General features: G+C 35.8%; 1 protein-coding gene across 7 annotated transcripts in view; it reads right to left on the bottom strand.

Moving 5' to 3' along the window:
• The window catches only part of PLA2G4A (phospholipase A2 group IVA), a 167985-nt gene that overhangs the window by 18605 nt on the left and 129155 nt on the right, over nucleotides 1–20225 (bottom strand). For 6 of the 7 annotated variants that reach the window (XR_004351653.1, XM_032644442.1, XM_032644456.1 and 3 more), the window contains 5 exons: nucleotides 19786–19923; nucleotides 19607–19699; nucleotides 16707–16778; nucleotides 11617–11859; nucleotides 4025–4209 (listed from right to left, as the gene is read on the bottom strand). Coding sequence is in view for 6 of the 7 variants with exons in the window: in XM_032644442.1 (XP_032500333.1) it covers nucleotides 4025–4209; nucleotides 11617–11859; nucleotides 16707–16778; nucleotides 19607–19699; nucleotides 19786–19923 (731 nt within the window). In the remaining variant the exon portion in view is untranslated. The remainder of the gene's footprint in view (nucleotides 1–4024; nucleotides 4210–11616; nucleotides 11860–16706; nucleotides 16779–19606; nucleotides 19700–19785; nucleotides 19924–20225) is intronic. The other variant, XM_032644478.1, reaches the window with a different exon arrangement.

The raw sequence follows: 20225 nt of genomic DNA, 5'->3' as shown, positions 1-20225 counted from the left end.
TTACATATAATATATTGCAATTTCCTTTATATTAAGTCTCTGATTCATTCCAGAATTATAGGCTTCATGCCATACTAAACCAGTAGTTAAAGGATAGTTAAAGGTTAGTTGAGGGATATATTAACCAATAACCAATTGTTATTGGTTAAAGGATATATTAACCAATAACCAATTTAACCAATATTAAAGGATAAAGTATATATTCATATACGAGGAAGAGGGGTAGGATGTAAGGAACTGACAAAATAATTCTAAAGCACATCTATTAGCATGCACAGCTGTAATATGTTTTTCATGCCAGCAAAGCTGTGTAAAACAAGGGCTTGCATGTACAATCTAATATAGTAATGTAAAATGGTGCAGCTTTTTTGGAAAGTGATCTGGAAATACTTATTAAAAATCTTAACTAATGCATATCTAAGAAGCCAACTAAAGAAATAATAAAAAGTGTGATTAAAGACTCATGCACAAGGTTGATCATTAGAGGAAAAAGGTGACAAGATAGCAATAACCTAAACGGTGAAAAGAGAGCATCGTTAAATAAATTCACGCATAACCACATATAAAGATATCATGCTGTGCTTAAAATTATGTTTTTTAAAATATTTAATGGCACAGTAAAATGCTCACAATGTAACTTTAAGTAGAAAGAAGCAAAAATATATGACCCTAGTGTTGATAAACACACACACATGCACGCACGCACACAGTGAAGAGAGAAAAAAAGTAAAAACCAAAGTATCAGTAGCCATTGTCTATGAATAGCAGAAGCACTTGATGTATATTCCAAATTTCCAAATTTTTTACAAGTATTCTTCTTATGAATCAAAGTATGTTTAAAAACTAGACAAAGTACAATGGTTCTTTTTAGAGGTACAAAGCAGTATTCTAAAACCTTCTTCCACTATCAGTTCATTAATGTAGTGGAGCTCTGATTCATATATAAAATGATGGCTTTGACATTTTACACTCCCATTGGTGAAATGAATAATCAGCTTCTCTTACTACCAGAATGAGCTTCTAAACTATCATGGTAGCGTCATCCATTGAAACGAACCTGCGAACCTGCCATTGCTGCTCATGGGTCATCAAATAATCCTGCTCTTGGTTTTCACAGTCACCTGCCCTGGTTCAGTACTTCACTGTCCTATGCTTGCATTACAGTAAATCTCTCTTAATTTTAATCTCTTGTTCTCCATCCTCCAATTCATCCTACTTTTCATTATCATATTAATCATGCTAAAATTCCAATTTCATGAAGTCATTTGTCTGCTGGAAACGCTTCATTGATTCTCTGTTGGCTATCATCCAACCGTAAACTCCTAACTGGAGTGTAATATCTATCACTCTAATCAGATCACTCCTCAGATGTGCTCATTGCCATTTCAGTGCCATTTTCATCCTATTTCATTTATTTCCCTGTTCATCTACTCCAGGACACACCAATCTATTTTCGTATGGATCTCCTATAATACACCTAGTTATATAAACCCAAGTAACTATTTAACAATAAGTTACTTAATTTCCTTCCAAATGACTTTGTGTATAAAAGTCTTCCCCCATACCAAAACCTAAAATTTTATCAAGATCAAGAACCATATTTTGGGCTTCCTTGGTGGCTCAGTGGTTAAGACTCCACCTGCCAATGCAGGGGAAACAGGTTCGAGCCCTGGTCCGGGAAGATTCCCACATGCTGTGGAGCAACTAAGCCCATGCAACACAACTACTGAGCCTGTGCTCTAGAGCCTGCGAGCCACAACTACTGAGCCCTCGTGCCACAACTACTGACGACTGCACACCTAGAGCCCGTGCTCTGCAACAAGAGAAGCCACTGCAATGAGAAGCCCGTGCACCGCAATGAAGAGTAGCCCCTGCTAGCTGCAACTAGAGAAAGCCCGCGCACAGCAAAGAAGACCCAATGCAGCTAAAAATAAAATAAATAAATAAAAATAAATTTTAAAAACAAACAAAGATATTACATAGTTATAAAAAAGACTGCGTTACCATTAACTGCTGTGCACAGCACATAGCACACAGTGCAGGGGTGTACAAAGGAGGCAGCTAGTGAAAAGAGAAGAACATTACATTTTCATTCTGGAGCCTTAGAATTTGGTCCAACTTGACTACTTCTTAACTACCACTTTCCTAGCCAGATCCTGAGCTATGCTCTTTTCACCCATTATCTTATTTAATTTGTTGATGTGATGAGATTTCTTATCTCATCAATCCTTGTTTCTTTGTCTGAATACCACTAACTGCCTCAAAAAAGGTAAAATATGAAAGCACTTTTAAAATATGAGGTTTAGGGGCCTTCCCCTGGCGATTCAGTGGTTATGACTCTGCACTTCCACTGCAGGGAGCGTGGGTTCGATCACTGGTCAGGGAACTAAGATCCCACAAGCCCTGCGGCATGGCCAAAAATTTTTTTAAAAATAAAAATAAAATATGAGGTTTATATATATATTAAAGAGTTATAACCATTATTAGTCTTAAGAACAGTTTAATCATGTACAATATAAAGGAAAACAGATGTCTGAGGACCTGGGTTATCACTGACTCTTCCTGGCTGGGAGATCATGAACTATTTCACTTAATTTCTGTGAGTTTCCATTTCTTAATCTATGAAATGGGAACAATAACTTCATATCTATTACAGCATTTCATTCATTCACCCACAAAAACTGTCCTACATACTCAAAATTTGGGCTAGCACTTACAAAGCAATTAGAACCAAATGATTAAAACACACACACACACACACACACACAATGAGTGTTCTAGTCCCCAAGGAGTTCACAGACAGTGGAAGCAATATGATGTAAACGAATATGGACAGTAGAACATGAAAATCGCTGTGTTAGAAGAATTGACTAAGTCCTTTGTACTAAAACTATACCTGTGGAGGTCAAGAAAGGTAACATTTGAGCTGCATCTAAAGAAAGTTTGAGGCAAAAGGAACAAATAACATTCGTGGTCTCACTTGAGTGCTGCCCAGCAATCATTCTACATTGCCCTAGTTAGAACTTTTCCTCGTTTCTTCATATAGGCAGACTCCACTTCCTCCATTCTCTCACCCTCAAAAGATAATGCTGACTCCTAATTATCCTAAAAGTTAGAAGTTATCAAGTGAGTACTTTCCCATCTTCCCTTCTCAGTGCCTAACAACTAACCTCCATCCACAGCCATAATTTCTCCCCTTCTCTTTTGTCCCAATACGGACATTTCCAGACTCCTCTCCACCTGTATTTTTGTATCTCCCTTCCACTCCCTACCCCTGTAACCTTCCCAGGGGTGTAACTCTATCATGTATGTCATCTGTCCATTCTCCAATAACATTTCTTCATTCATGAGTCCTAACCATCGAAACATTTAAACACACTCAAAGTACCTCCGACGCACCCCTCCACACACACAATTTTCTTATTCTCCACATCCTCTTGCAGATATAGTCCATCTCCTCCTTCCCTGAACAGTTTATAGAATTGTCTCCATTTTCTTAACTTTAACTTAACCCTCCAATTACTGCAGTATGACTTCTGCCTTCTCAACCCTACTGAAACTTCTTTTCACCAAAGACTTCCTGTTGTTAAATATCTTGACTTGGTTTTATAACACTGCACATTTCCTTGGTTTTTGTCCTTTTCCCCTGATATTATTGTTGAATCATCAAGTTACTATTTTATGTCCTCTTCTCTTCTCATAGTATACACTCCCCGTGCATCGTTTTACTTATCTTTTACCTGCTAACTCCCAAATTTCAGCCTAATTTTCTTCATGAACTTTAGATATGGTGCATCATTCTTGTCCTGCTCAGGACTATGAACTTGAACAAGGGTCATGGGAAGTCATTTAAACGTTTTTTTAAGCAGGGAAGAGACTGAATCACATCTGTGTTTTGGAAATATTACTGAAAATAATGTAGAAAATAGGCTAAAAGGGATAAGAAATTGGGAGGACTAAGGTAGCTACAAGGCAGTGCAAAAGAATGCGGCAGATAATGGAATGCGACATAAATTCTCCTTACCTTGAAGGGAGGACTGGAGTCACTTGGCCTTGCAGAAAAGTCAAAGGAGATGACGAGATCAACTCCTCTTTGAGGTCTCAGGATCAAGGGGTATGGCAGGTTAAATGTGAGGCCACTGTCCACCACATGAATCTTTTTACTTTTGACATCCAGAGGCTCATATATCTGCTCAAATTCATCAGGATCTTTAAAAAGGATAGAAAAGAAAAGAATGAATTAAACAATCATTTAACATTATTTAGGATATTAAAAGTATTTGTTATGTAAACGTGTGAGACAATTCCCTATGGTTAGGCCCTCAGGGCTTGGAGACTTCTGGTTTCTTCCTCTGTAATATCAGAATAAAAGATTCTATCAACAAGGCTGCTGTGAGGATTAAGTGGGATGATACATGGAAAGTGCAAGCAAGGCTCAGGCCCTAGTAGTAACTCTGCTCTGTGTGCCAGGATCCCTGTCATAGCATTACTTCACATTACATAGATCTTTACTGTTTAAAAACATTTCCTCGTGCATTATCTTGCTTAAGTCTTAGAACAGACGTGAGATAGAGGATATCTAGAAATGGAGGATGAAATGCATTAAATTCATCTCTAAAATGACACAACTTGGGAGTGGCAGAGTCTGAAGGGATCCCACACAGCATCTCTCTAGGTGATGGGAGTCTAAGAGAATAATCCAGCTGACACATTCAACAAACATGTATTGTCTGCTACTCTTCAGGCCCTACTCCAGGTGCCAAACAAGAGAGATGCAAACTCTGCTCCAATAGAGCACAGTGCTGGTAAATCAGTAAACAAATATATTAAATGATGGTTCGGGCAGTGATAAATGCAATGAAGGAAGTAATAGAGGGTAATGGGATAAGGAGGAACTTCAGGTAGGTAGTCAGGAGAGACCTCTCTGAGAAGACTTTGAGACCAGATTCATAAGAGAGAATTGGCCATCTAAGGATTTGGAGGGGGTGGTATTTTCTTCCAGGGAGAGGGAAGAACTAGAGCAAAGGCCCCAAGGCAGAGTAAGGAGTGGTATGTTTGAAGAAGTACAGGGCGGCTACAACTTAAGAGGAGAGTAGGATGAGATGGCAAGGGATCTGAAGGAAAGCAGGGGCTAGAAATCATTAGTTTTATGAACAAATAATATTGATAACATGTTGCTGTTCACATCTATGTGTGGTGATTCTAATCCTCTTCCTAGGAGAAAGAAATGTGATCAGAATTAAATTGATTTGAACTGAATGAAATGACATGCAATTATTTTGTTCTGTCCCCTTGTCCTCACACCCGTTCCCACTTGTTCTGTCAGAAAGAAGGGCAGCAAAGCTCAAGAGGGAGGTTTATTACAGTAGGATAGAGTGAAGGTGCTCATGCTAGACATGCATTATGACCTCTGAGCCAGATTTTAAATTCCATTGGTGAGCATTTTCATAGAGGAAACAACAAAAACTAGAGGATCAGAGCAACCTGTGTTTATAAAATCACCTATAAAATGTAGTTAATACCTATTACCCAGAAAATGTTCAGTACATGATAGAAACCCATCACATGTTAATTCCTTCCATATATTTCTAAATAAGAATGATGCTGATTACAATTCTCTCACAGTCGATTTTATCACTACATTGTAAGAGCAAGAGATCAGAGAGGAAAGTGAATCTTTAAATTCTTAATGTCTGATTAAAATCCACAGTCCTCATCATCACTAGAAGCTGAAACTAAAACACCAATGAGACAATTAGCCAGCACGCTTATTCAATGTGAATTGAAACAGTTCTCAATTAGACTTTGGTTTAGTTACTTAAGAAAACATTAATATCCTTACAAGTTTCTCTAGTTAACAGTCACTGTTTTCTTCTCTCATATCTATAAAAATTTCTCATCTCTAAAATACTGAATAACAAATGAATGTTAGAAACATTTACTAGTGATGTTTGTAAATAAAGTGGAAAAGAGTTTACATCTGAGGTGATGTGTACTGAAGGAAAGTAGGAAGATGTGAAAAAACGGTCTTAGATGAAAAACAAATATGATAAAAAAGAAAACCAAGAAACAATGGGGGATGGGGGTGTTAGACAAGAATAAGGTCATGTAACTGAATGAAAAGGCAGGTCAAGTTAAAAAAGAAAAAAAAAGTCTTGCTATGTCCAGGGTGAATGCCTAGGCCAAAAAGGAGAGAACAGAGATACCATTCTTTAAATAATTATCTTCAGGTTAATTCTATTTTCTTATCAAGTATCTATGTAGTGACAATGAACTTTGCCACCAGCCAGAATTCTAAATATCTATCTATCACAGAACCTGAAACTTAAGAATTATAAAATTGAAATATATATATATATTATATATATATATTATCAAACCCACTGTAACATCTATTCCTCTGAAATTTTTATTGTTTAAAAATTACATATGTGAGCTTTTTAAAAAGGTGAAAAATTATGAATCTTTATCTTATATTAGTTTTAAAATATTTTACTAATAAGCTAGAAATTTATATTTGGGTACTTTTATTTCTCCTAAAAGCAGCTTTATTTTGAGTATCTATAATCTATTAGAAATTTCATATATAAGATTTATCATCCTTAGAAAACTCCTTAGAAGACAAAGGAGGTATTATTAGTATCATTTTAAAGATAAGGAAATGAGGCCCTAAGAGGTTCAGTTTCACACTGTGAGAGTCAAGTTTCCAAGCCAGGTCCAGGAAGTCTAAACCCTACACAGTGTCAAACTGTTACTTCAGAAAGTGGCACAGCCATAAGACTAAAAGGGTTTGAAATGGATAATTTAAAAAACAATAACTGGGGATTTCCCTGGTGGTCCAGTGGTTAAGACTTTGCCTTCCAATGCAGTGGGTGCAGGTTCCATCCCTGGTAGGGGAGCTAAGATCTCATATGCCTCACAGCCAAAAAACCAAAACACAGAACAGAAGCAGTGTTGTAACAAATTCAATAAAGACTTTAAAAAAATGGTCCATCAAAAAAAAAACTTAAAAAAAAAGCAATAACTACAATGTATAGAGGCAATCTACACATGCATCTATCAATCATGAAAACCACATTGATACGTGTATTTTATCACAATTAAGCATAAAAAATTAAAAACACATTAATGGGAATTTTTTTTACAGTGACATGATTTTCCCTAAAATAATAAAGTACAATGATAATTCACAAATATTTTTCTCTGGTTTTATAAACTGATGCTTTAAATTTTAGCTAAAAGATTAACCAGAAACAGACTCTTTCCTATTCTGTTTGAGTTCCCCCTTCTCATCATGAAGCTGATAGTCTCCTTTTTCCTGTTTCAAATCCAAGATTACATTTGAGAGAAAAATCATCAGGTGGACCAATTCCCAGCTCTGGCATGTAGCTAAACACCATGGTTCCAACCTTCCATATAAACTGACAGGAAGCAATGTTTCTTAATTGTGTTGTAAAAAAAAAATAGTTTTGCAAGATATTAACAGATATTCTATATACAAATTAAGAGTTCAATGATCGAATAGGTTTGAGAAACACAAGATTCAACAACTTAAAATAATAACAAATTATAATGCATGTTCCCTATTTTCCTTACTATGCCTTGGACTAATAGTACTTTTTAGTGGAGATGCTACTTAATTCTGACAGTAACTCTATAAGATAGGTAACAATTGTTTCTATTTTATAAGTCAACCATTGGAGTAAACAATGAAGATTGTTGCTTCCTCACTAACCTACGGGTCCATCAGGATCAGGTTGCTAGTTTTTAGTTTCACTCTACTTTTCTATCGTTGTTAGCCGAGGTTACGCTAAGTAATGGCTCAGGACTGTCCAGCTAATAAATGACACAGCTGGGATTCAAATGCAAGTGAAGCTGTTTTAAAGTACTACACTTGAGGCATCTTTAAGTAGGATTTCTCAAACTCATTAGGGTATCCCATGGCATTGTGAAGAGGGGGATGGAGTTGTTAGTTTTTCCAAATTTATTTGAACTTGAACCCGATTTATTAATATCTACTAAAACGTCATAGAAAGTTTGATGAATGCCCCTATGAAAGAACATCCTCCCGTAAATTAAAGTTTACATGGTTTCCCAACCTGTGAATGAGTTAATCGTCACACAGATTCAATTTATAATGTACAAATATTTGGATGTTTGTGTTTTGAACTCTGGCCTAAATGAACTCATGTCTTGATTTCTAATTCCAGATGGTGTATGTCACAGTGAATAATATAAACACAAAAGTAAACAGGAAAGAAGTCATGTAACTAATGAGTAGCTTCTCCAGAATTAGTTTCCACAGGTATACAACTATTTTGAAGTAAAAAAATGAGGGGAATTTCTTCATCTTATTTCTCTTGTTTTCAAAAGATGGTCTGCAAGGTGAAGCAATAGGCACAAAAGTAAAACACTAACTTTTTCTCATTTTAGGTTGAGAGATTATTCTAAAATGCTCGAATTTTAATCTGTATAAACAAAATCCATATAAACAAAATAGTAAACTAAATGTAAGATTTTCCCCAACATAATATCTAGATAAGATTTTTAAAAATCTCTAAAAATAAAAGAGAAATAACCTTAATTAATGTTTGAATTGTGGTATTTTAACTGTATAATAAATAAAAGTTTTAATGACGATTTTGTGAACAACGTTGATAATATTTTATGATAAACCTTTTAACATTTCATTTCAAACATATATAGTTTTATTCTAAAATTTGGAAATAACCAGAGGGAGATAAACAGAGTCTATTTTCGTAAGGGCTTTGTCTGAAAAGCACTAATCAATTCAGTATATTCAGTCTAAAATGCAGTCATTTTTAGCAATGTTGGTTCAGAAGCAACAAACCTGAATGAACTTGTCACTCACCGAACTGGATTTTTGACTAAAGTCAACATGCTGTATACGTTTTTTCAATTGGATAAATATAAAGTGACTGAAGTATAATTTAATGAGATACACACTGAGAAATAATATTTAAAGTTCCTTCTGAAGCTCATTAATCTAAAACAATTTTAGGTTAGAACATTTCAAAATATCTCAACAAAAGAAATATTCAACCTGTGTAATATCGTATTTTAGGATGATTAATATTTTCTATCTCTTCATGTCATTTTATGAAAACTGTCCCTGACTCTTTTTTCAAAAGGCACCGAATAAAGAAGTCAGATAAGGTGAGGCACAGCTATTATCCTCCAAGCACTAGAGAGAGGGCAAATGAAGATCATGCATCCTCATGGACTTACTATTGCATGAGGAGCAGTGTTCCATCAGGATCAGGGTTGCTGGCTTTTAGTTTTACTGTACTTTTCTATTATTGTTAAATAAAGTATATAAGTCCCTCCAAGAATCACATTTTCAAGGAAGGGTCATGAAATGATTTTAGTCTTCATGAGGGCAAGGACTGCATGTCTTGTTGACAACTGGATCCCTAGTGCCACACACATTGAAGGAGTTCTGTAAATACTGTGGCAATGCAAGAAGGAACAAAGGAGAGAAGAAAGATGGAAATGAAGAACAATCTGACATACGCTGAGAATAATGAAAGAGGCGGACTTCCTAAGGGTACCAAATATATCTAATAAAAATGTAGGATGTCCAGTTAAATTTAAATTTCAGATAAATAGCAAACAATTTTTATACAAGGATGTCCCAAATGATGTTATAAAGGGCATACTCATATTCTCTCTCTCTCTCTCTCTCTCTCTCTCTATATATATATATATATATATATATATATAAATTGAAATTCAAATTTAACTGAGCACTGTATTTTTCCAAGCAACGCTAACACCTCCAGATCTACATAAACTATTGCAAAACCACCAGGAAGCTGTTAAAATGCCTAGTGCAGAACTTGTGCTGTGCAAACCACAGAAGGAGCTATGCTTGGTATTGTGATCAAAGTAATAAAATAAAACAGATGTAATAAGTACACACAAGGAAACTTCCATTTTTACATCAGCAAGACGATGACTGATAAAACCGAGGGCTATGAGGAAGAGAGTGAGCAAAGGGAAAGGCTTCTGAGCAATGTCAAGAAGCCTATTCAAGTGTCCTAATTCTAGCTCAGTTGAGGAATTCTAGGTAAACATGATGCTATCTTCTTTGATCTTCCTTTTCTATGGAGTAAAATAACTAATGATTCTTTCTAGTTGTAATTGCTCTATGAGGCTGAGTTTTTTTGTTGTTGTTGTTTGTTTGTTTAAGCCCATCATAATTCATCCATAAAGCCTGTTTCTAAAGAAGATACATTTAATTGGTATTGTAACAGCAATAAGTTAAATCATAAGTAACACACAAAAAAATAACATCACTGATTGTATGGTCAAGTGTTTTTATTTTGGATGAATTTAAAAAGAGACACTGACTTTATCACAAATAGACTTCTATTATAGTTCATATGAAAGGGTTTGCATTGCAGGTATATAATCATGTCCTAGACTTTGATTCCACAAACATAATGCAAAATATAGTGAGTTTCTACTCCTCTTGTTTAAAAACAGGGGTAACTTTTGCTTCTGCAATTTCCCTTAAGCTCAAGCAACAAACAGAAACAGCATTACCTAAACAATAATAAGATCTAAAGCCATGTCTAATTTTTATAGGTAGAATCCTTAAACAGTAGTAGAAAGTGTTTTGGAAATTTTTCTATTTACATTCTCATAGCCTCCTGTCAATGTTCTTAGGCAGAAATGATTGAGAAATGACATTTGGGCAGTTAAGGGGAAAAAGATGGTATGAAGAAGTAGAAAAAATTTAAGATGCTAGGTGCATTATAAGAAAGATAATTATGCAGTGATTAGTCACCAAGACAAATTTACCTTTTAATTTGGAACATGCATGGAACTGAAGAATCAAGGCAAGTATTCTTTGGAGTTTGGTTAAGTGACAAACCTGAAAGTGAGTGGGTTCTTATGAGGTTCTTAAGTGGCCTTAAGAAAGTTACCTAACCTTTCAGAGAACTGGAAGGGACACTGCAGATGGGCGAACTCAACTCCACTCACACCCCTAGGGGGCACACATTACTGCTCTGCACTGGAGAGATAGGCTGAGGACCACGTGTACCAGATCCCCTCCCAACTCTGGATCTGCTGAGACCTATGCTCTGCCAAGGAGAAACACCCACGTGAGATTTGAAGGGGGAAATGAGACAGAGGCTATGTTTCTGCTATTTCTACTGCCAAGCATTGTTGTGGGGGGCGTTTGTCACGGTGATCCTGAAGTGTTTTTGGAGTCATTCCTAGATGCTCAGACTGGAGCTTGCTCCTCCAAGCCCTGGAACAATTTTGTAAGCACCTACTTTAAACCTCTTTTGCTTAAACAAGGGAGAGGGTTTTGTGTTTGCTGTGAGTGAACCTTGACCAATATAGAGAGGATCAAAGTCCCCCTCAATATTTCAATGAAAACTGTTTATGCTGACATGACGATGTCATTTCCTGCTCAATGTATTTCTACTTCCAAAAAAACAACTCAGAGCCCTTCATACATTCAATGCATGTTTTAAAATTTGATTGTAAATTAATTACTATTAATAATTAAAATGCTCCTCCCCAGAGAAGGAAGAAAGATCTCCTGAATTAGCTTCCATGGATTACATTTTGTGTACTTACCTGCTACAGCTGCATCCAATTCATCTTCCTCCAAGGACTCCTGGGTGGTAAAGTTTCTCAAAGGAGACATTGGATAGGATGTATTGAGATTCAAGCCCAGCATGAAGTTGTGCACCTTCCCAGCTCGTCCTTCTCTGGTATTAAACAAAGCTGAGTCACTCACCAAGGCCATTATCATACGTTGGACCCAACTTGCTTGATTATCATTTTGATATTCCCTTTCTGCGTCTTCATTTTCAGTGCCTAAGGAAAAAGAAAAGATCATTATACAGACTCCAAAAATCCATAATAACGAAAAAGATCTTTGGGCAATGGAATGTTAACATTAATGATGAAGCTCCACAGCTTTTGATTCAACAAACATTTGTGTAAATTATAGTAAATATTTCCATTAATCATTTTTGTTCTTAACTTATTCTTACTGTACTGTTTACCGGTAGTCAGTTTAAAGGCTGTATTCTTGGCAGTGTTGCTTGGCCTATTCTTTAATTTCCAGAGAAACTTCTGTTCTTCCCTTTCCCCAATTCTTTTCTTTCTTTTCCCTGGCTACACACACATACACACACACACACACACACACACACACACACACACACACATACACACAGAGGGAATAGCCACAGTAGCTAATCCCCTTCCTTTCCCAAGTTTCCTTCCCTGTCCTGTTTAATAAACATCCAGAAATCATGCAGACTGAGAGTAGACAACTGAAGGATTCAACATATATTTGCCCTCTGAACGGTCATTTCATTCTTGCTTATAAAGTTTGGGGTTTAGAAGTCTGTAAATTAGGGCTTTCCTGGTGGCGCAGTGGTTGAGAGTCCGCCTGCCGATGCAGGGGACACGGGTTCGTGCCCCGGTCCGGGAAGATCCCACATGCCGCTGAGCCTGCGCGTCCGGAGCCTGTGCTCCGCAAAGGGAGAGGCCACAACAGTGAGAGGCCCGCATACCGCAAAAAAAAAAAAAAAAAAACAGAAGTCTGTAAATTAAACATATGTTTTAAAATGTGTTAAAATTCAGGAATCTTCCAAAAGAAGCCGTTTTCAATGATTTTTCCTTAAAATCTATGCACTCATCACTACTACTGGGAAGCTACATTGTGTAGTTATTTAGAGCAGTGGCTCCAGAACCAGACTACCCTGGTTCCAATCCTCTCTCCATTGTTAACTAGTTGGTTGACCCTTCTCAGTCTTCATTTCCTCATCAGTAAACCTCATAGGGTTGTTGTGAGGATAAACTAAGTTAATGCATTCATGTAAGTTTCTTAGAAAAATTAAAGCCCAAGTTAAATTATCAACAAACACTAGTTGGTAGTAGAAATAGTTGTAATAGAGTCATAATCCTCATTATCAATATTATTCATTCATAACTCGAATCTAAGAACACTGTATGGTAGAGTACAATCTCCCCTACCTAAATCCCTTCTGTTCAGATTTCTGGGAACCCTGGATATAAATATATATGTATATATAAATCTGTATGTGTATGTGTGTGTGTGTGTTGAGAGAAGAAAAAAAGAATCTATGTTCAAACTTCATAATTTTCAATAAATGGTAACTAAACATCCATAAGACCAAAATAAATATTGATTTTTATCTTCAAAAGATTAGCTTAACTGAGCTCAGTAAATGGAGGGATCTTTCTCTCAATAAACAATCCAGATGATTGCCTAGTCATGAAAAAACAAATATACAGTCTTTTCTACTCCCACATTTTTCTCATGCCAAGTATAACAAAGAAAATCTTTCAATAAAATGAATCAGGCTTTAAAATGAATGATTTATATCTTCGTTACACAGGATATGAATAAGACATTTCATTATTTTCCAAAGGTTTGGAGCTCCCTCCTCTTTTTCTTCTTCTTCTTCATCATCACTGTTGTTGTTATTATTATTATTATTAAATTTATCCCACTTCTATACCACCAGTGGATCTGCTTTCCTTATGATGTATTTGGAAGTGACATCATTTGTGGGACGAACCCAAAAGTCAACAATCATATCTATTGCTTATTAGCTAAAATTCTAATAGTAAATTTCTATTTATTAGCCCTTTACAACTTAAAACCCTTTGTATGCACTTGCTAATTTGATGATTACAGCAATTCTGTGAGAGTACGTAAAATGATGCCAGTACAGACTTGAAAAAAACTAAAGTTGAAAATGCCTAAAGACCTTGTTCAGAATCACGTGACTAAAAATGAAGGGGCATCAAGAGAAGGAGAAAACAAGCCACAGACTGGGAGAAAATATTTGCAAAAGACACATCTGGGGAGATCCCCGATGGCCCAGTAGTTAGGATTCCGGACTTTCACTGCCATGGCCCACGTTCAATCCCTGGTCAAGGAACTGAGATCCCACAAGCCGTGTGGGGTGGCCAAGAAAGAAAGAGAATTGATTAACCCTTCAATTAAAAAAAAAAAGACAATAAAAAAAAAGAATTCTACTCAAAGTAAAACATTGTTTAAAAAAACTGTTAACTGCTCATCCTCCCCAAAATTAAAAAAAAAAAAAAAAAAAGACACATCTGATAATGGACTGCTACCCAAAATATACAAAGAACTTTTAAAACTCATCAATAAGAAAACAAACATCTCAATTTAAAAACAGGCAAAAGACCTTAGTAGACACCTCACCAAAGAAAACATATAGATGGCAAGTAAGTATATGAAAAGATGTTCCATGTCACATGTCATCAAGGAAATGCAGATTAAAACACCAAGATGACACTACACACCTATGAGAAATGTCAAAATCCAAAACACTGACAGCACCGAATGCTGGTGAGGATGTGGAGCAACAGGAACTCTCATACGTTGCTGGTGGAAACACAAAATGGAACAATTACTTTGCGAGACAGTTTGGAAGTTTCTTACAAAACTTTATTATCACATGATACAGAAATCATGCTTCTTGATTTTTATGCAAAGGAGTTGAAAACATATCCAGACAAAAATCTGAACATGGATGTTTATAGCAGCATTATTCATAACTGCCAAAATTTGAAAGCCACCAAGATATTCTTCAGTAGGTAACCAGATAAACTATGGTATATCCAGACAATGAAATATTATTCAGTGCTGAAAAGAAATGAGCTGTCAAGCCATAAAAAGACATGGAGGAAACTTGAATGCATATTACTAAGTGAAAGAAGCCAATCTGAAAAGGCTACACACTGTATGATTCCAACTATATAACATTCTAGACAGGCAAAATGATGGCAACAGTAAGAAAATCAGTGGTTGCCAGGGGCTGGGGGTGGGAAGCAGAGGGATAAATAGAGCACAGAAGATTTTAGGGCAGTGAAAGTACTCTGTATGATACTATAAAGGTAGATACATGTCATTATACATTTGTGAAAACCTGTAGAACATACAACACCAAGAGTGAATCCTAAAGCTTCGACTTTGGGTGATAATGATGTGTCAGTACAGGTTCATTGATCGCAGTAAATGTACCACTCTGGTATAAGATGCTGAAAGTGGTGAAGGCTATGTGTGTGGGTGCAGGAAATATATGGGAACTCTGTACTTTTTGCTCAATTTTGCTGTGAGTCTAAAACTACTCTAATAAATAAAGGCTTTTTTTTTTTTTTTGCGGTACGCGGGCCTCTCACTGTTGTGGCCTCTCCCTTTGCGGAGCACAGGCTCCGGACGCGCAGGCTCAGCAGCCATGGCTCACGGGCCCAGCCGCTCCGTGGCATGTGGGATCTTCCCGGACCTGGGCACGAACCCGTGTGCCCTACAGCGGCAAGCGGACTCTCAACCACTGTGCCACCAGGGAAGCCCTATAAAGGCTATTTTTTAAAAATGAATATTAAGAGCTAATAAGAAATCCTCAGAAACATCCTAAATATCATTCTCCAATGTAGGCTGGCACTAAAACCAAAGCAGCCGTATTCAGAGGGTCCTTGAACTTCTCAGCCTTAAGAAAACCAGCTAGTACTGCAGAGGTGATCAAATGTACTGATCATTTTGGCAATTTACTTAATAATTGATAAACCATTATTACATCTACTTGATAGTCCCCAAATCAATATATAATTAATTCTAGAAATGCTAGGCATATGCTATCTACCCCCTTTGTACTATCTCCCTTCATTAAAAGGAAATTCAAAATTAAAAAAAAAAAAGACCGGAACAACTGAAAAATAACAGCCCAGCTATGAAAAGAGATCTTTAATTTTAGTGTGGATTCAGCAAAGATTAAACAGGCTCTTCCAATATCTATACCTTGGCTGGTGGAGTTCTTTAGGTTTTGGACAAGAAAGCATTTAATATCTTTTAAAATCTAGATGATTGTATTCAAACTATAACAGGACATGTTCACCCAGTTGTTATAAAATCTTCTCTTTGTTTTTTGTTTATTTGTTTTGGCTTTTGAGCTATGGGGAATATTTGTACCAATGGCTGTGTCAAAATGTAAAATCATTCCATTTTACCACATAACAACTGTGATCCTTGCCTTATCTCTTCCCCGACTCCCCATATCGTGATCCACACAAAGCTAAAAGCTGCCTTGTTAAGGTGTAGAAGTTCTCGCTTGTACTACAAAGTAATATACAAAACAAAAATTTCTCAGTAATTCTACCGCACTTCATCACTGATCCCTTCCTGAGAGATAGAATGTTGGCAATGGGATAAGGCTCAGGAATGGAGTGAGAACATCATTTTCTACAGGTTACTTAATAATAAGATTTTAAAAGATTAAATTTTAATTATTAAAGCCATGTAAAAATGTTCCCAAATCACAATTTCCATGTTGAGAAGCCTGGTGCTCTAATCAGACTTATCACAGAATTTGGTATTTCTACCATCTCAGTTTGTTCTCTGTTCAACTGATAATATTTTTGAGGTATTTAAAAGAAATGAAATAACTTTTAATTATTGCATATTTTAAAATATGCAACTTTTGTGTTGCATATTTTATTATGTATATGGCATTAATTCTTGCTCTGAATTGAAAGCTACCATTCTATCACTCAATGCCTTAAGCAGAGACTACCATTAGCATCCTGAGTGAGAAAATCAGACAATACATTCACGTCCTTTCCTAATCCACTTCTGCCAGAGGAGGTTCCAGCTCTCTTACCTTTGGGTTCTTGTGATTCATCATCACTATCCGAGCTATCATTACTCACAATATGCTTTGCTGTAATATTTTCTGCAGAAAGAAAAGAAAACAATTGAAGAATCTCAGGTGTCAAGACTCACGATGAAATTTACTGTAAGGAAGTAATTGTAGCAAAACCACAGTGAGGTCTATTAGATTTACTCGTATAAATCTAGATCAATTTAGTAAATCTAAATGTCTTAGCTTTACTAGTACTTTCAAATTTCTCATTTGAAAGCAAAATTTCTCAGGGTATGAAAAATTAGTTTAGAATTATTCATACATGATTTTAAAGGGGAGAATTTTTATTTGTTTATCTTAATTCTGACAGAAAGAATAACTTGATTATATAATTCTTATTATATCAAATGTTTTTTTCTTCAATTAAATATGTTGAAATGATGTTTATGAAGGTCAGTACAGGGTAAAGCCAAAATTTACAAGGGGGCCACAAAATTGTTTCATCAAAATGAATGAAGCTACTAACATATCTTTTGATTTTAATAATACTGAATATGGTCTATTGAAATGTCTGTTTTGGTATCAGTTTGTGCTTCCTCAGAACATATTAAAGAGAGCAGTTATAAAAACTAAAATAGAAACCATAAATCTGTAAAACAAAAACAAAACCTAGCATAACTTGTCTTTTTTCAAGTAAAAGGTACCCAAATTATGGAGCACACAAACCATTTTATAATCAACATTTGTAGAAAAATCAAAAAAATTTTTGGACATGTACGTGAAATCCTTATCTGTAGAGTGACTTTTTTTCCTTCTGTTAGTCAGTAGAATTTTTCTTTTTAATCCTAAGAAACTGACTCCAAATTTATAACTTTCAGTAATAGAGAGCCATTTGGGCTTTTAAACTGAGAGAAATATAGGTATAACATTTGGTTTCCCCATATTATGCTCCAATTTATCTTAAAGTGTGTCTTTGAAAGAGAGGAAAACAAAACAAAAACCACCTTTGAACACCACTTTAAGAGGTAGACTTTAGTCGGCCAGTGGATGAAAGGGTCACCAGGAGTCCTCAGATTCCCCTCAGTCATCACTCTCGTCTCATTTCTGGAAACCCTTACCTAATCTGAGGTAACACGCATCCTGCTGGCCGGTGGTTCTCAAGAACACAATATTCCCCTTAAGTCTGACACACAGAGAAAGTAAATAAGCTGCCAAACCACTGGTCTCAAAGGGGATGTCTCACAACAAAGAATATTCAAGTATATTGAGTATAAACATTCTCCTTTTCCTTGGCCGTCAGCCATTGCCTCATCCACCTTCAGATGTGTTATTTCAGTCCTATTCTCTTCCTGCCTTAGAAGGAAAAAGCAGCAAACCCTGGATTTATCTGGATTATTTAACACAGAAGAACACAGAGAAGTAAGCCTCATAAGAGGTGGTACTTCTGTTCTTTTTCTCTTCTTTTTTTCTGAACTCATCACATCTTAGAGAAGAGTTAGTTATTCCCACAGTTAGAGTTGAGAACAGGTTATTCATCCGGGATGTAATGTTCATTAAAATAAATCAAGTCAGAGCTTTTCAGCATTATGCACTTTGCCTTTCAGTTACCCTTAAGAGCATGTGGCTCTGTAGTTAAGGTCAGAGAACACTCAAAAGTTCCAGCAACCTTGGCTGCTTATTCACTGAGTGATGCTCGGAGGACAGGAGCAAGTTCAAGGACAAAGTGCCTTTTTGGTTGTTTTTATTTTTATATTAAAATCTTTGGCTGTATTGCAATCATAAGATCACTTCTCCATTATTTACTAAGAACTACCCCCAGATATTAAGGACTATAGCAAGTTACTGCACTTAATATAAATATCACAAATCTAAAGTCAATTCTCACAGGAAGAGTGATCGTACTACTTATAAGCCAATTTGTAGTACATTAATTAAAGTACAATTGTATTTTTGTTTTGCATATAAAGCTTAATTAAATAAACCGTCTGTCTGCAATAACTAAGGATGGCTTGTCAGAAAAATCTTATGGTAAGTTTTTTACGTGCAAGTATTCTTCAGATAAATCGATTGTTGAGAAAGTCATTTATGCTGTTCTGTTAACTCTGTCCTCAAATTAATGTGTGATACTTCACATACAGACAAGAGGTAGTAGGTAGGTAGTGTGCTGATAATCTACAGGACCATTCTCCCCAGCCTCAGCTAGGCTGGCCCCAAATTCAAATTTAACATCTCCCTGCTCCATCCCCCCGCCAGTCAAAATAACCATAACAAATTTAGGGTTGACTGAGCTACAGATGGCAAGACATTTAGGAGATACTGAATGCATGTTTTGTTTCGTTTACTTTAAATCAAATTTATTCATTAAAGAAAACATATGTTTCTATGGTATAAATATTATAACAAATGAATACTGCTGGTCCTCAATTGAGTTCGTCTTTTTCAAGTTTTGTAAATATTATTTTTAATTTATGGTGGGCTAGTGAGTTAGATTTAAAGAAACTCATTGGTGATAATTTATTAGATGTGATTTGAAACACTTTTTCCATCTTTTTTGGTATGAATAAGCTGTGAGAAGTATTTAAGAGGTAAATGAACTGACAAGCGTGAACTTAAGTGTTATACTGCGTTAAAGTGTTGTTGAATCTAATCTTCGAAAAGCTACCCTTATTGATAAAAGGAGTACAGATCTTCCTCAAATTACAATGGGGTTATGTCCCAATAAACCCACTATAAACTGAAAATTTTGTAAGATGCACATGCATTGAATACATCTAATCTACTGAACACCACAGCTTAGCCTAGCCTACTTTAGAACAATTACAGTCTTTATGATCATCTAATTTTCTCTCAACATATGTGTTAATGAAATTTACCAATACAGTGTAATTATTATCAATGTAAGCATGTTTTTACAATACCTAGTTCTTCTTCCATTGTGGAACCTTTACTTTGTGAGCCAGAAACTCCCAAGACTCTGTTGAACAATATAGAAAAGGCACTCCCCCAGACACCTAAAATAAAGCAAAAACAGAATAACTTAGAATGCACCAGGATTTAAAACAGTCAAACAAACTCATGGTAGATTTTTATCACTTACCCATTAAGAAATGCAAGGGGTTTTCTTCATATTTCTTTACAACTGTTCCCATAAAAAATTTACTTCCAAATAAGTCAGGAGCCATAAAAGTACCATATTTAGCCATGCCAATCTCATATGGACTAAATTCAACCCAATCTGAAATCATTTTAAAAAATGCAATCCATTAATAGGGAAATACTACAGAGATGTGCACAAAGATTACTTCAACATTGTCATGATTATTCTCATTCATTTATTTAAAATATTTTTAAAAAATTAACCAAATGCCTATTATGCATATGGCATTGTATAGGAGAAGTTGGGAGGGGAAAGCTTACCGATGAATAAAATGAGAACACAAAGGATCCCTTAATTTGCACAAATTGAATACCTTTTCACATTTAAAAACTCAGACATCTTTTATAAAGTCCATCTTAATCCTAAAGAAGGGAAAACTT

Source organism: Phocoena sinus, chromosome 1 (genome assembly GCF_008692025.1).
Source record: "Phocoena sinus isolate mPhoSin1 chromosome 1, mPhoSin1.pri, whole genome shotgun sequence".
NCBI classification, from domain to species: domain Eukaryota; kingdom Metazoa; phylum Chordata; class Mammalia; order Artiodactyla; family Phocoenidae; genus Phocoena; species Phocoena sinus.
The sequence above is the reverse complement of the archived record's forward strand: the minus strand, read 5'-3'. Positions and strand labels throughout refer to the sequence as shown.